General features: G+C 38.6%; 1 protein-coding gene and 1 non-coding gene across 2 annotated transcripts; one reads left to right on the forward strand and one right to left on the reverse strand.

The window, feature by feature from the left end:
• Positions 1-16076: 16076 nt before the first annotated feature.
• Positions 16077-17637, forward strand: LOC106520731 (cathepsin Z; the record flags this gene model as incomplete). The annotated part of the gene is given in 5 exon segments (XM_014012958.1): positions 16077-16181; positions 16428-16706; positions 16883-17046; positions 17244-17423; positions 17487-17637. Coding segments are annotated over 4 exon segments (617 nt in total), but the record flags the coding sequence as incomplete, so codon positions are not given.
• On the reverse strand, positions 16329-16402 carry trnas-aga (transfer RNA serine (anticodon AGA)). The gene has a single exon. It is a non-coding gene; the product is annotated as a tRNA-Ser (tRNA).
• Positions 17638-17758: the final 121 nt, after the last annotated feature.

A 17758-nucleotide genomic window follows, 5' to 3' on the forward strand; every position in this document is an offset into this window, starting at 1 on the left:
GATAAAAACAACACAACAGATAAAAATAACACAACAGATAAAAACAACACAACAGATAAAAATAACACAACACATTCTGACATTTTAAAAAGAATTTAAGTTTTTGTTTTGTCACAGAAAGATTGAGTTTGACTCAAAGTTTATGAAAGTCATCAGTCTTATGACATCACTGATGACATCACTGACGACATCACTGATGACATCACTGATGACATCACTGTGTTGGTTCCTCTCAGTCAGTCTTCAGTATTTATAATTTTTTACATCCACAGAACTTTGTAATGTTTTAATACGTTTAATTTGATGTTTAATTAATTTGTTTGTATTTTACAAAGTTAAAAAACCTAAACTAAGACCCAGCAGAACAGTTCTGATGCTCTCAGCTCTGGTGGTCCACGAGACCTTCTCCTCCATCTGTACCATAAACATCCTGTTTGTTGAAGCTCAGCCCGACCCGATCCAGAACCAGAACTTCTCCCACAGTCCAACGGGTCCAWAGACCAGGAGGGTTTCAGTCCGACCAGCACCTGCTTCTTCATAAACAGAACCAACTGGATCTGGAGTCCAGAAGTAGGTCCACATTCTGGTCCGGTCTGGTCTGGTTTGGTTTGATAGGACCTTTAATCCAACATGAAGTCAGAACCACAGTCTGGACTTCACCCTGTAGAATCAGATTTGAACTTTCAGGGATTTACTTGGTTTAATTGTTCTGAAAATAAAGTTCTGAACGAGCCCAGTTCAGGGTTCCAGAAACTTTTCTAACATCAACTGGACTTTAAGAATCCAGGACCCGGTTCTCCAGCTCTCTGGTTTCTGGCAGACCTGATCCCTGTTTAGAACTCTGATCCAGGTTGAAGGTCTTGATGAGTGGTGGTCCGGTCGGGTTCAGAAACCCAGTAAAGATGGATCATCAGCAGTCTGCCTCCTGGTTCAGTTCTGAGCTGAAGCTGTTTTAACCCAAACAGAACCAGTTCAGACCCCACAGATCCAGGACCTCCATGATCTGATACACAGGTGGTCTCCAGGGTCTGGTCCTCCTCAGTCAGGTTCTTCAGGGTCAGGTTCTCCTGATTCAAGTCCTTTAGGATCGGCCCTGTAGGATCAAGTCCTCCAGGTTAGAGTCCTTTGAGGACTGTCCCTCCTGGTTCTGTCCCTCCTGGTCCTGGTTCTGTCCCTCCTGGTCTTGGTTCTGTCCCTCCTGGTCCTGGCCCTGGTCCTGGTCCTGTAAATACTCCCCTGTACATAGGTAAAACTAGCGGAGTCTATATTTTGTGTAAGCTCAGAGCGGCGCTAACTCAAGGAAAAACTTCTCTTTTGATGTTTTTATTAAAGTTACAGAAAGTTTACGAAACAAAGAAAAACTAAAATTATCAAAATAAATTTATGACTATGAATTGTACAGAAATCTCTTCAGTTCGTTGGGTTGTTTTCTATCTAAGCTTTGTTTTTGTTTGTTTTTATTTGTACAGAAGTGGTTGTTTACATCAACAAGAGTTATTGCTGTCAAACGACCTGATTGGAGCAGAGGTCTGCCAGGGGGCGGGGCCTCAGGGTTTGGGTCAAAGTTCTTCTATCAATAAAGTTTAACAGAAACATTTTGTATGCTTAAAGAAAATTATTACAAATTATTAATAAAGTAAAATTTAAAAGCTAATATTTATTTTTGGAAATTTTTATTTTCTAACTTTATTTTAAATCTACAGAGNACTAGATACTCAGGTTTTAAGTCTTTCTCAGATTTTTCATCATCCAACGACCTGTCTGTCACAGCCCGCTTTTTCTGTTTTAACAGAACTTGTCTGAAGAGAGAATGGCTTCAACAAACCTGCAGCAAAAATGTGAAATAATTTATGTCTTTATAAACAAGATATCGAGGGTTACACGTTGACACAAACACATTGTCGGAAAGACATTAAAATGTAATCCTTTCACCGTTGAATAAATGATGATTGGAAGAAGGGATGATGAAAGATAGATAGCAGTTTTATTTTCAGAAATATTTATACTACACTTTGAAGTTCAAATGAAAACTTTCTGTAAGTTTGTCCATTAGGAAGCTTCTGCATCAAAATGACAAACGGTTCAACCTTTGAGACTTTTCATGCTGCAAAATCTAAAGATTCATTTTGCCTTTTTTTTAAATTCAGACCAGACTTTTTCTTTTTCAACAGAACCAGAGGGAAACTGGGTCATTTTAATCATTTGGATCTCATAATGTTATCAGGGCACCAATCTACTTGGTGCATGTAGGTCAGAGTCCATCTTGGCCCCCATGTGGTTTTGGACCACAGCTTTTCCCCCCTCTACTGTCACTCATGATTAATCTGTTAATGTCCACATGCAAATTCTCCAAGCAGTTCATTTCAGTGTGACTGTACAGCTAATGGGTGCCAGAGGAGTCTTTTTAGCCYTGGCATGCATATGGATGAGCTTGTGTATCTCTTAGCCAAGTTTCTTTTGATGGCTGTCAGAAGATTGAGTGGGATGAGATGAATGATAGTTCAAAGTGGGGGTACATTATCAGCTGGCCACCTGCCTTTCATTCAACACAGGAATAACAGATGGAGAGAGGAAGGCTGCGACACACCATGACTGCCGTGTAAAGTCAGAAATCAGAGCTTCTTTTAACAAAGAGTGCTTTACTATGACTGAAATCACAGTCTGTCAGTCACCAGAGGGGAAATAAACACAGATTTTAACTAGATACAGCATAGCGGTAGCAGACCCKTGCACGTACGCAAAGCACCAACGCACCAGAACACACCAGAACACATTTATTGTTTTGGGTGGGGGTCCAAGGGGTGAGGGTGTGGCTCAGACAAATAGATAGTCCTTTATCAGAGCTAAACAACAAAATCTGAAGCTGCTATGTTGAATTGTTTTTGAGTTATAAGCATTTTTGTTGGTCCAGACACCCACTTTTCAGGTGGGGTGGGTGTTTGGGGCAGCGGTATGGGGCTCAATGGTGGGCTCAATTGATAGCCCTTCATCAGAGCTAAACAACAACAAAATCTGAAGCTCCTATGTTGAATAGTTTTCAAGTTATAAGCATTTTTGTGTGTCCAGATACTCCCTTTTTAGATGGGGCCCCCTCCTCAAATACGGGGTCTATCGTAAAACGGTTGGCTGGCACAGTGTAGGCACTACCGGTGTGTGTTCGCAGGTCAGCTGCGCCACAGGCCACCTTATACTTTTGCATTGAGGACTTACTGTGCATGTCCAAAATCTTACAATGACTTGCCTATGGGACTCTGGAACGCAGAACCGCTCGTGACCCGGAAGTGACTCAACGGGAAAAAAACTCAAGAGTAAAATGGAAGTTTACACATCAATAACTCTAAATTATTTATTTTACTTATCATAAAACATATATACGATATTTTTTGAAACATTTATAATGTTTTATTTAGTTACTTTATTTTTAATTTTTTTGTGTGCAAAAAACTAGTGGTGGGGCGGCACCCTAGCGCCCCCTATTGACCAGCTGCCACTGAGTGTAGGTCAGACACAACTACATTCCTGCTAAATTTCATGTTGATCTGTGCAGCCGTTTTTGTGATAAGTTTGACCAAAAATGATGAAAACAATATGACTCCCACTTGGCAGGTGGGGGTCATAATTATGAGCAACACTGTAAAGCCAGAAGTCATTTGAGAATTCATGTAAAAGACTTTCTATTTTACTTTAAATAGCTTCTCATTTTGCGAAACTCAATTGCAAATCCTCATATTTTTAAATAAAATGACTGTATTTGTAATTTCCCCTTTATATAATTTGAGTCAAACTCATTTGTTTCTTTTCAAAATAAGCAGTTTTCATTATGCACAAATGAACACCTAATACGTGACAGTAATGTTATTAAAAACGCACAGTTCAGTTTATCCAGCAACAGTTGCAGTGCCGCTGTACTCGTCCAACAAAAAATATGCTTGTGTGTTCCTGGGGACTCTGGGACACATCTGGTGCAGCGGTGCGCCTCGCCTCTTTAGTAAATCGCAGCAATGAAGAAATCTTTCTATTAGAACTAGGAAATTGCTTCTGTCAAGACCACTCAGCTGGGGGAGATAGCTCTTGCTTGAATTGGGTCTCAATTTGAGAAAAGAAGTAATCTAATGTGGCATCTTGATAACATCTATCATGAAAAAGAAAGAATAAAAAAAAGTGTCCTGATGCCGGAGGGCTTTGGGTTTTTGTATTTCCTTACAGATTGTAGATGTGCCAGAAAGCTGTTGAGCTGCGTTTTGAAGTTTCAGTGCTCCTGATCAAAAAGAAAGCTCGCCACAATTAAAGCTGATGATAATTCTGATTTATGAAACGTAATCACAGCTCGCTCAGCTGCACTGTTTTGGTGAATACAAACCTTGTTATCTCAGCGCTCCGGATGTAGCCGCCATATGGTTCAATTAGGCTTCAAAACTGTTTAATAAGCACAATCAATGTGCAGAYCAAAGTCAAACGGCGCTAAAGGAACTGTAATTTACTCGGTGGGCGGCCATTCCTGTGCGGGGGGAGAAAAATCCTTTGTGCAGGACCCAGGCATTTCTTTTGTCATATTTTAATGGCCAATGCCTCCTGGTCAAAAGGTGGTTCCTGAATCCTGCAGGATTAGACCACTGTGAAGGTGATCCAGGCTTTCAAGCAAATGCAACCTTATGGTGCTAAACTCTGTTGGTGTAAAACTATACATTAACCACATGAAAAGGGGGTGGTTCTTTTAAAGGATTATTGGGAATCGACTATTGAAACATTCTCCAGCAGTTTCAGGTTCTGTTCCCCGACAGACCTGTTTAACAATAAGCACATCCCAAAGAGAGGTGGGGTGGGGGCTACAGCACYTCCAATGGCTGATGAAAAAAGCACCTGTGATACTAATTAAGGTGAAACACAGAGTTTGAGACGTGGCGTTAAGGGTGCCAACAATTCTGTCCTTACTAGTTTAACATATGTTTTTTTATATAAATAAGAAGTAATTTCTTTTTGGTTTTACTCTAATCCATTGGTACACAGCTATATAATAAACACTTGCTTTTAACTGAAGTTCTTGTCACAATAAATGAATTATCATTTCAAGGAGATGTAAGTAGGGCTGTCTGTGGCTGGGTTGCAGTCATGTGACTCAGATGACGTGCAAAATTCAGATGGGGGATCAGGAAGTGATTCGCTCACACAGCGAAATGGATCACAGCGAGTTCACCAATGCTCAAAATGGGCTGGAAAAGACAAGACATTGCAAAAAAAAAATGCTAACATTTAGGATGTGATCCATTGTCMTAATYAAAAAGACTTGCAGTCATYTAATCTGGAGGATTTACTTTGTGTTGCGGCAATTGACATAAACTATCTGGTGCTGCAGACCTTGTATTATACGACGAGCCAGATGAAAGCTCTCAAAAGCCTCGAAGCTACAATTATTTTGTTTCGGGTTGGATCAAACATTTAGGATCCAAAGAAGCTTTAAATGTCTGACTTGTTTCTGCCCGGGTGAGCAGTGAGTTGTGCTATTTTAAGTAATTAGCCTATGATAACAATGCTGTCGCCAATGCTAACAAACTGCAAACTCTTGCATTGCCCGTTTCCGCACTTCCTGTTTTTAGACATAATTATTAATCCACTCTTGTAGTCCTTTTTTCTGAAAGTTTTTTGAAACTAACTCTCTTGTGACACACTACTTTCAGAAAACGAAAAAAAACCCAACTAATATTTCTCCCATTTGTAGCGGTTACAACAAACGTACACAGTCCAGAATTTAGGCCTTTTGATGCTGAATCAACAGAAGGAAATGGGGCTGCATTTACTTCCTGTCGTCTGAAATTCGTGATGTTGAAACTACGTCATCAGCAACCCAGCAATAGGCAAGAATTTGGTGATAGGATACATATCACGATATATTTTGATACTGTAATCAAGGTGATATATTGCCCTTGTTTAATCTAAAATTCTAATTTAAAAAAAAAAGCTCAGTTTGTTTTAGATGATTAGTCACAATGCTTATGTTTGAGCTAGAGTTAAACTCTTTGGCTCTTTAGAGGAGCCAAATGGCTGGCTGACTGCTGCCAACTAGTGGTTGGAGGCTAAATTACAACAAAAGAATGAACTGCTGGCATGAAAGTTTACATTTTAAGCCTCAATAAAAAAACAAGAGTGCTTTAGAGAATCGATACAGTATCAGAGAATGAAATATTGCAACATTTGAGTGTATCAATATTTTCTTACACTTAAGAAGACCAACAAATTTACTGAAGTCTCTAAGAGTCTGTAAGAGCTTCCTGAGCTCCTAAAATCTAAAATGTGTGCTTCAGGCTTATGTGTTTAGTCTCCAAGAGCTTAAAAGACAGCATTGAGTATAAAACAGAGATATGTGGACACTCTCGAGTTGGAATACATAAAAACGCAGGCTTCATGCTCAGCAGATGACCCTCTGTTCCTTATAGACTCAGTTCTGCAGAACTGCACAGCCAAATAAATATCACAGACAGGACCAAGTATGCGGGCTTGACTAGCATCTGAGAAATGAATCAGGATCATTTATCTTAAGCGTAAAAAAATTTAAAAAATACCCTTTTTTGTCTGCCGAGAGAGACAGAATGATGCAAATCCTGTGCTCAAATTATAAAAGATTGGATGTCTGAGTAAAAATTACCTGCCAGCACAAAGACAGGCCTTTTGAGATGCATTTGAAATTTCATGGAAGAACAGCACTGAAATGATAGCGCTCTTTGTTAGGTGCTGTTGCAATGATAATTGGGGCAGGAAGTGAGTGACTGGAGAGAATAAAACTACATTGATTTTGACATCTCCACCTGGTGCCTGAGTACAAATTGTAACAAATTGTATTTCTCCTCTGCAGGGTTTCATGCAGCTAAACCATGCATACTGTGATTTCACTGAGCAGCTTGCACGAAGGAAGACTGGTTTGTTTGAATTTAAACAAACCAATCGACCCATCGACACACACAGCAAGCCTTGAGCACTTCTTAATGATTAATAAACTGAACAAGAGGAAGACGGCAGAAACAAAATCTCTAACTAACTCACCAGAGGTCCTCAGGGAGACGTCACACTGGAGCTCATGGGTAAATGTAAATTAGGAGCGAAAAAGGGCGAAGCAGAGATGTTGAACTTTTCATGACAAGAGAAGCATCAAATTTCAAAAAGGTAACATTTCTAATTCAAACCATCACACCAGATCTGGTGGTCTAAAGGTTTTAACAACAGGAAGATGCTCGATTTGAATCTAAATTAAGAACATGGATCAAACTGCGGAGTGGACTGTGAGCTCTTGGAAGGACAAATTATAGGCCCACAATCAGCGAGTAATAGCCATTTAAACATTTCAAGCCACTGAAGTGGACTGCCATTAACATTTTCAAGAGTGGACGAAGTGGAGGATTAGGCCCGTCGTCCAAAATAATTTGAATCTGCAATTTTCATTCAAGCAGTTTACATCTCAGGACACAGCTGTATGACAGTTTGGCCAGCTTTACAAAAAATAGAACACATTTTATATTCTACTCTTTATCTTTGGTTTGTTTCTTAGAAAAGAATTCATGAAGCCAAGGTAAAAGGGCAATCTCATGTAAGAAAATTTTAGTGTTCATTAACTGAAATTGAGATGAAACCACACAAATGTTGAATAGATTCAAATGTGAAGAGAATGAGGACCATACAACACCAGTGACTGGAAATGAACGGAGGTTTAATGCTGRCAATGCAAGCAGGAAACCAACGCTGACAAGAAACCGGAAGTTCCAGCATATATATATATATATATGTTCTTCAGTGCCCGGTACACCCACTACTGGCCTACGGCTGAARTGCAGACACTCAGACAAAACAATGCTCACCTAATGTTTTATAAACGGTTTCTTATGTGTTGTGATGGTGTTTCGGGCATGTATCTAAGCTATTTTAATCAAGACATGACAATAGTTAAACAATGAATTATAAAAGTCAATACTTCAAAGGGAAACTAAGAAAATGGTGTAGTGCTATTAAAATCAGTATCTAATCTGACTAATAAATTTCTTCACTCATGTAAAATCAACTTTTTTGAGCTTCATATCATAACGTTAAAAAAAATTCCCAGAGTATTTTCCGGTCCTTTTAAGATATTTTCCATATTTTTGGATACCAAGGAGACTAGCCTATTTTTAAGCTTAAAGGGCTCGACACACGGGCAGCGACAAACTACAGRGATTAACAGCTGTCATCGCAGCCAGGGTGAAACCCGACACACGGGACACGATAGTGACGGCAGCGTTGCGAATCGCHCTCTCAGGTCGCTTGTCTTCACAAAATTTGATTGGTTCTTGACTCTGAAGGCGGGTGTGCATTACGGACGTGTAAACTAAACAAATCTTGCGATGCTAATGATATTGAAAAACAAACACACATCAAGATACAGTTTTATGAGGAAAAACTTACCATAAACTTAAATTCCCACAAAGCTTTTTAGTAATCCCTTGGTGAAAGTGTTAGCTAACGGCAGTGTGTAGCATACTCTCCTCTCATTGGTCAGTCAATGAAACCCTCGCTGATTGGTTGTATGCTAAGCGACAGCGACAAAAGTTCAACATTTTTCAACTTTCATATGTCGCGTCGCAAGCTCGCGTGTGCACGTGTATGTGTACGAGCGTGAAATTTCACATGCACTATTTTCGCCGGTCGCTTAGCTGGAGGAGGGCGAGCGATTGTCGCCTCACCGCACAGGCTCCATAGGAAATGAATGGAGAGCGAGCGACATCGCCTCCCGTGTGTCGAGCCCTTTACAAGGATGAAATGGTTGGACTTCAATGTTTGGAGTAACCCTCAGACGGATAAACAATCTTTTATTTGTGCGAGCAACAGATGATAGCTTTCCAAACAAAAGGGAATTTAACGGTGGACCAATAACCAGATTATCACTAAAATACGATGCAAACACTGTTGTTGTCGGCCTAGSTAAGCTGAAAAACAACTCACYTTTTGTTCYGTTGTTTGGTCTATCTGTGATCTACGGTTATCATTTGTAACTTATATTATCATTTATGTTCTGTAGTTGACTTCCACCACATTGTAGTAATAAATAAATTAGCTTAACATTGACGTGTGTGTGTGTGTGAGGATGACTGAGAGATTCTTACCAAGGTGAAACTTCACCTCTCTTCTCGCTCCGGTTCTTCATAAAACGTACTTTCTGGGTCCAACGGTAAAGTTCAACTGTATCCTGAGTTGCTTTTTTCAAAAACACATATTGTATAATGTTGCTGCTTTTATTAATATTATTACAACAAAATACAATACCCCTAAAACCGGTTGTAAACACAAGCATAAATGGGAGTGACGGAATGGGTAGGAAGTTCTTAAAGAGACAGAGGCCAATTTCAAGGCGTTTAGAAATGGCTATGATGCAAAGACATTTTTTATAACAATTGACACATTTTCATAACAAATGAAGGTAACACATTTATGTTATTTTGGTGTAGAATTTAACTATATGCCAGAGAAACACATAAAATTGGCCCTTTAAAGAACTGAAGCGTCTACCTTTACACAATTAAATCCAGCTTGTTCCTTTTTGCATTTCTACTTAATTCAGAGTAATTATTTCCTATTATCAAAGACATAAGTGCAGGAATGTTTTTGTCCTTGTGTGCATTTTTCTGTAATGTTAGCAAATGATGTTATTGCATATTTCATAGAAAACAATCATCTACAAGTGATACAAGTGAATAACATTTGGAGTCATCTAATTTCAAGATGGCTGCCAAGGCAAGTGAGCATTATCAAAATAAAAAAAAACTACAACTCAGACAGTTTCACAGCAACTGAGCAAGTATTTGGTGTGGTAGAAACTGAGTATTTTCCACAACACAATTTCTTTGCCTAACACCGCCTGCTGGCATCAACACTGTCTAGTCACAACTAAGATCATAACAAAAGATGCTCTTAGTCTAAAACTCAAGTTCAAGTAAAACTTTATTGTTGTTCTGCAGATAGCAGTGAAACAAAACCCCATACATACACCACAAAGCCTTATTTAAAGACGTGGACTTATAGAGATCCCTCAGGCCATTAAGAGACATGGCAGCAATTTTCCAACAAACCTTGACAAAACTTTGCATTCGATTCTTATTTTTGATGGAAAGTAACATACGCCAACAGATAAAAGCAAAAGTGAGAACTGATTCAATAAAACCAGAATAAAATATCTTTCAGCTGACATTAAAGGAACCAAGCTTGTGATAAAAGTGAATATGCTGGTGTGTTTTCCTCTCTGGCATGAAATTATGTGCTGYGCCTTTAGTTTTGTCATGTCTGGTTTAGACAATATATAAAACTAGAATAGAAAAGACCATTTTAAAGCTAAAAAACTTGCACAACCCACTACAGCGTTGCTCATAGACACAGCCAAGCACAAGTTATTTTGAATTTAACGACTTTAGCAGAGAATTAATGTCCTTTGTTTCCTCTAAATTGCTTTTAATTAAAATAAAACTTCTTCTCAAATATATCCTCATAGGACGTCACATATTATAATGCAGTTTAAATTGAAGAGTGTTGAAAGTAATGCTAAGGTGGTGTTTACACAGCAGTGAGAAACAAAGCAGCAACCAGCTGAAATTATTATTAACTGAAGGTCAGTTTTAATTAGCTTTCCTCTCCTCAAAYATTGGATTCTCACCGGCAGAAAACGCAGAATCACAACTTTCCGAAACGGATWTGCACGGTATGATTTTACATGAGGAGCATGGGCTTTTCTCTCTGCTTATCCGTTGTGCATCAGCTCACAGAGAAGCACAGGAGCTGTAAAATGTTCAGCGTCACGGCCGGCAGAGATTCCTCCGGGCTCCCCATTCTTGTGGTTCACGTCGTCGGACCGTATACTAATGCGGTGTCTATTAAAAAGCCATTAATGACAGAAATGTACTTAACAAGTCTGTCATCTCGCCCAGCTTTGTTAAAATCAGTTGAGCCAATCGAATGTGAAATGGCTTTCTGGGTTTCTGAGCCCCCCTCCTGCTGAGAACTTTGAGGATAGGGGATTTGGCCGTGGCAGACAGGTGGTTTCCCTGGAGAGGCAGGAGCTCAGTACGGAGCCTTTGAAATCTCCTCATGTGGAAAATGTGGCAGCTTTCGAGACGACAGGAGGACCCCACTAGAAATAATGACCAAGCCATTCAATTTCAGGTCTTAAAAATCGTACCTTTTGTAGATCAAGTGGTGAAATATTCTGCAAGAGTTTTGGGCGGATTAAAGCGGGGAGCTTCGAATCATTTGTACTGTATCTTTCTTCAAAACAATGTCACTTTGAAGTAGATTATGATTCACCTTGACGAGTGATTTTTTTTCTCTCTCTTTTGTCCTTTTCTTCCTGTTGAATTTGAAAACCCAAATGATGAAATCACTTGWAAAGAAGGATTTATTCTGCAGTTGGTTCTTGACATTTGCATTTCTGTTACGATTCAGCAGCAACCAATAAGGTTGAGTTTGCTTTGCTTTGTAATTTAGACCAGTGTTTCCCAAAGTTGGGGTCGGGACCCAAAGTGAGGTCCCGAAACGTCAAGGTGGGGTCCTGAAAAATTTTTCTGAATTAACGACATTTTTGCCTTAGTTGTTACAAATGAGGTTAGTATATTTAAAATGGATAAATGTAGTATAAAAATATTGTTACTATGCCCATGTTTAGTTGACCTGATACAAATGTTTATCATCCAAAAATAGTTGGGGGCACAGGTCTCTGCTACTGTTATTTTGTGGGTCAAAAGCTGAAAAGTTTGGGAACCACTGCACTTTGGTTCCCAAAGTTGGGCTTGGGACCCAATTATGTGTCAGGAAGCACCTTGGATAATCTCCAGAAATCAATTTAAAGGGTAATAAAAATAATTGTTGATGCAATATTTTCCCTATAATTGTTACAAAAACACAAAAAAGTAAAAATAAGTTTTTATATTTGTGTATAAGCTGTTTAGATTGTCAAAAAGCCTGTGTTTTTAGGGTTATTAATGAAGTTCATGTACTCAGACCAGTAATATTTGGGGTCACAAGTTTTTGCCATGGATATTTTGGGGGTCGGAAGACAAAAAAGTTTGGGAACCACTGGTTTAGACCATTCTGTGAAAGTGGTTCACATTTTAATCTGCATTATTTCACCTCTGAAGACGCCAAAAGAAAAAAAAAACATTTAAATCACTATCATCTCTTCATTTTATTCCTTTACTCTTCAAGTTTTACGCTGGAGTTTTATTTTATTTCTCCTGTTCATCCAAGTGCAAAACCTAGGCAGACTCCCTGTAAAGAGCTTCCTGTGGCTGCTCTTTTAACTGAACAGTTCAGTTATCTGACATTCACTCCTTCAACACACCTGATGGGTGAGTGGAGATTTATGGGGTGAAGATCTGTCCCGAGGAAATGCCAGTGAAAGACAACTGACCTCTAAGTTACACACAGATCAGTGAGCGAGGATGTTGTGTACTCTTTGTGAACACACATACACACACACAACATAAACTAGCACATCCACATAAATCCATCACCTGGCTTACGAGCACCGTAACGATGTTGACGGTAATGAGAACGGGGAGGCAGCTAATGATGCTAATCATAGAGATGTCACACTGATGCCCCTGGAACAGGCAGGCATGGTAGTGGATGGGTCATCAATTAGCTCCAATCTGGTGTGTTTTTTTTTTTATTTCTCATGTGGATTTGGAAATCTTTCTGATTTATACTTAAAAATCAGCACAAAATACAACTGTTTGTTAAGATTTTTACTCAGTTATATAACCGTTTTTTTTCCACTGCAAAAAATGGCTATTTGACCAAGTGTTTCAATCTTACATCCATTCAAAAAGTATTTTTGGGGTCTTGTTTTGAGACTGAGCAAGAGCAGAATGTGTGGGAWTTTTTCTCATTTCAGGAAGTGCAACTGTCTTTCAACAATGGCAGATTATTTCACATAATTTGAGAAATTTGACAGAACTCAGACTCAAATTCAGTGAAATAATCTGCTAATGGAATAAGACAAAGTACTTCTTGAAAGAAGGAAAATTTCCAGATTAACAAGATTAATAATCAAACATCCTGCTCTCTTCCTGATCAGTCAGACCAAAATGTGTTAAAGGCTCTGTCACATTATGACGTTTTAGACAACTTATGCCAACATGACTTGTTTTTCGACTAAATTTTTAATAAAAGCTATATATTCGATCAATTTGTTAGCATTTCAAAACCTAAGAGGCTTCCAGTTGATTTCTTTAAATGTCWTCTTCAACGATTTCACAGGTTGGCATAAGTTGTCTAAAACGTTACAGTGTGACGGGGCCTTGAGATGAACTTTTTGCAGTCTAACTAAATTCACAGGACTCAGTTATTTCCATTCAGCACAGTCCAACTTTGTGAAAGCYTCACAAAGCTAATTTCCTGATTTGTTTTGACAGCGGGTTTATGAAGAAGTGGCTGAAGCCGCCCCTCAATTATTCTTGTTGAAGAATTGCACAGAAAATATTCACTGAATTTCCTGGCAGAAAACACAATTAAGTTTAGCAAACAACATTAATCTGCTGCTCTTTTTAATAAAGAGGTGGTTTATGTGAGGAAAACARACACCTCATTGTTTTCCTGCTTTTATTTTARTTTTCTTTTGCYAACTTTGTCTAAATACTTTGTGCTTTTTAGCTATTCAGCTCATTTAAGAGATGATTGCTATGACTTTTGTTTGTTTTGACTTTTATACTATTCAAAGTATTCAACTTACTAATAGTTTTCCAGAACAAAACACTAATCTCTTTGCTATTTGCTTCAGCGTAAACTTGATTGACTTTTGTCTTGTTATTTTAGCTTTTAGCAAAGTTTTATGTTTAGTTGTCAGCCACCATTCTACTGCTGTATGTTTTTAGCTAGCCTTTACCTTTTGSTACTTTTAAAATTAGGCTAGCCTTCTAATTCGTTTAGCTTTTAGCTACCGTATTTATTCAAGTATAATACATAAAATTTAATCCATAAAATCATCCATAAAGTTGGGGAGTAGTATTATACTCGGATAAATATTTTTACTTATGTATTTTAATCGGCTTCATTCACAAAGCCTGAGTCCAGAAATGAGACGCGTCGTGAAAAGCAGTTGAAGCGAGCTTACCTCTGACACTCCTCCGAGCTTCAGAGCGAGATAACAGATCCAGGCAGGCGACATGATGTGAAAAAAAGGGGGGGAAAGCAGTCCTGCAGCTCAGTAAGGATAACGAACTAATAACATTAGCGTGTGACCGGGCCGCTCCTGGAACAACAACAAACACATGTTCGTCTGTAATGGCTGCCGTCTACRGGTGTTCTGAAAAAGTTTGTATCTCTGAAAAAAGTTTCCCCACCAGCTCACGAGCAGGAAGTAATCTGCTTTTCCCCCAGAAGATGGTCCAAATCTCATGTGAAGTCTCTGACTTTTGTGTTGGCACCTCCTGGTGGACTATGTGTAAAATACCAGAATTCATACGATGCTGCTACAGCTGATATATACAGTATTTGTTGTCAAAATACCTTTTAGTACATATGTTGTTAAAATAAAATGAACAGTCCAATGATCATTTTACTGATATGTATAAAGACTGCAAAGGCTGAAAAATCTTGAAGTCTGTATGAAATTGGAGGTAGTTTGAGGATTAAACTTTTTATGCTTTTTAAGCTAAAAAAAAGGGAGTGGGTTGTATTATACATGAGATCATATTATACACGAATAAATACGGTAGTTTCTGTAATTTAGCTTTAAGTGACAGTTCTTTTTTTTTTTCCTTTATTTTTCTCTTTAAAAACTCAGTTTCAATTTCTTGAGCAAATTTTAGGGAAGTCATTCAGCACTCATTCATGATGCAGTTTTAAAAGAAAGAACACAATTTATCCAGTGGTAAACTACGTTCTCATGTTTTGGGAGCATTTTTAGGATCTTCATTAACTTTGAGATCCCTCCTGCATGCTTTTCTTGTCTTTCTCTGTCTGATTTATTGTGCTAATACTGCCATAGCTGAAAGTAAATGACTAAAATTATTAAATCATAAAAAAAAAAAATTGCATCACTAAAACTTAAACACACAATGGATTGAACCAAAATAGATAGTAGAAATTTATTTACAGGGATAATTATGTGCAAAAAACAGATATAAGCTAAAAAGTTAAATATTAAAAAAGGATTTTTGTTTCCTGCTCACTGACAGCCTAAAAAATTRAGCTACTATCCTCCAGCTGATTGCAAATCTGAGATCTAGTTTCCTTTCTATATCTAAATATTAATAGTCTCCCTTACACGAGAATTACTTTCATCTCCGACTCACATGGAGAGATTAGATTTTAATCAACGTATTAAATATGACTTTCTATTCCTGCAGATGGAAGAAGATGGCAGGCAGTCAATTAGCATCACGCTCTGTTTGCAGTCTCACAGAAAAGACTGATCAAGTCTTTGTTGTCTCAGGGAGGCTGTTAGAGCAGAAACAGACAAAGTGACTTGTGGGAATGAAGCAACATAATGATGACTTTCTATCAACAAGCTGGTGGAAATTTGAAACAATCGTTGATTTTATTTATGAAGCTGAACACTTGGTTTTTAAGTGTTTTTGTTTCTCAGCTCACACAGCTGTATTGGACTTCTAACATTGTCAGCTTTACTTTGTGTTAGAAGCTCCTTTAATTCATCAAGATTCTCAAAAATATAGAGTTGGCAGCAGACCCTGTGGACTGTCTCATGTTTACATCTTACATATAATCCTGCTTAAATTCATAGACTTGTGTGGCTTTTAATACCGTTATTTTCTTTATTTAAAGGAAAGCCAGATTGTTTATTTTCCAGGCACAGCGTTCAGTTATATACCACAATCGAATGTTACCTTCATTTGTTATGAAAATTCCATTGTCAAGAACCTCCTACCATTTCTGACACTCCCACTTCAGAATGTCTTCACAAAAATGCAAAGCTACACGTCAACCCCTGAAGTGCAGAAGGAAAATTTTTTTGAGATTTTGTTATACATTTGTTTATCTTCAAAATGAAGGAAAATCTGTTTTTTTTTTTTTTTACAGAAAATCCATATGACTCGACACGTACGGTGTGACAATGCTTCAGGGAGGAGCTTTGAACAAATAGGCGGAGCTTTGTGTCAGCAAGCATCGAGGCAGCTCTGAATGGCTACCGCAGGAGATGCAAGGATTTTTCAAASGTGCATTAATGAGGCAAAACAACACTATCAAAAAAGTAAATCTATGTTCTTGATGAGGGAACAACATTAATGTGATATATTATAGCTCAAAAAAGTTAATTTTGTGTAATTCAGCCCCTCCCTTGCATCAATTATTAGATTAAAGACAGACACTGCTGGGATTTGAACCCAAGATTTCCTGTTTTCTAGACAGGCACTTTGACCAACAAAGCCACAGCACCTCTTCCTCTTTCCTGAACACTTTAGGTCCTCACCTGGCTGARTGATGAGGAAGACACACCTAGTTAGACAGGCCCTCCAACTCACCTTCAACCCACTCTCAGGTGGGTTCAATGTCGTCTGATTAACTTAAAACACATCAGGTGTGTCTGCCTCAGACTGTGTCTCTGCAGGTTCTGTCAGCATGATTCAGTTAGTGAGTTTTATTTGTATAACAGTTGCACATTTTGCCATAGCAAGAGAGTTTTTAATTAGTAAGTCTGGATGTTATAAACCTGCACCGAGGAAGGCAAATTTTGGAGTTAGGTAAGTTAATGAAATATGAAAACCTAACAAACTGTCACTGGAGCTAGTTGTTTTAGACTGAGTTATGGCAAGGTTCCTTTTAAAACTATGGAACMCTCTTTTTTTTTCTACAGTAGCTTTTAATGTCTTGCCTTTGAACCAGGTGGATTAAAAAATTWAATAAACTTGTTTCACAGAACTGCACATCGAGCTCATGAACTCCTGAACTTTGCTCAGCTGCCAAAGTCCTGGGATTGGAGGAACGTAAACGGGATCAACTATGCCAGTGCGACTCGGAACCAGCACATCCCTCAGTACTGTGGTTCTTGCTGGGCTCATGGCAGTACCAGTGCCATTGCAGGTAAAATCAAGTAACATGTTTCGCTTGCTTTTACACATAGATTTATTGGCACCATATTGGGAAATCTAAATGGAAATGTCCCCATCATTCACATCCCTTTTATTTGTTTGATTAAACAAGCTAAAGTATTGTTTAGGAGAACTTAAATATAGTAATTCATTTCCAGCGGTTGTAACGTTTCAGCTTGTGGCTTGTAGATCGTATCAATATCAAGCGCAGAGGAGCGTGGCCATCTGCTTATTTGTCTGTCCAACACGTAATCGACTGCTCCCGATCTGGCACCTGTCACGGCGGAGACCATGCCGGGGTGTGGGAGTACGCCCATGCTCACGGAATACCCGATGAGACTTGCAACAACTACCAGGCCGTTGACCAAGGTGGGAGCTGAACGTTTGGCACATTCAGCGAGGAATTCTACTCGACTGGTCCTTTCCTTCCAGAATGTAATCCTTTCAATGCCTGTGGGACTTGTACGCATTTCGAYGAGTGCAAACCTGTGCGGAACTACACGCTGTGGAAAGTGGGTGACTATGGAGCCGTTAGTGGAAGAGATGATATGAAGGCAGAAATCTACACTGGTGGACCGATCAGGTATGAACATTCAAAGGGATGCATGATCAGTTGTGACATTAGACTTCATTTGATAAATATATATATTTTAACTGTAAAATAAATACTGTAAAAATACTGTAGGCTGTTTTAGTTTTTATAT

Source organism: Austrofundulus limnaeus, unplaced genomic scaffold, assembly GCF_001266775.1.
Source record: "Austrofundulus limnaeus strain Quisiro unplaced genomic scaffold, Austrofundulus_limnaeus-1.0 Scaffold97, whole genome shotgun sequence".
Lineage (NCBI taxonomy): Eukaryota > Metazoa > Chordata > Actinopteri > Cyprinodontiformes > Rivulidae > Austrofundulus > Austrofundulus limnaeus.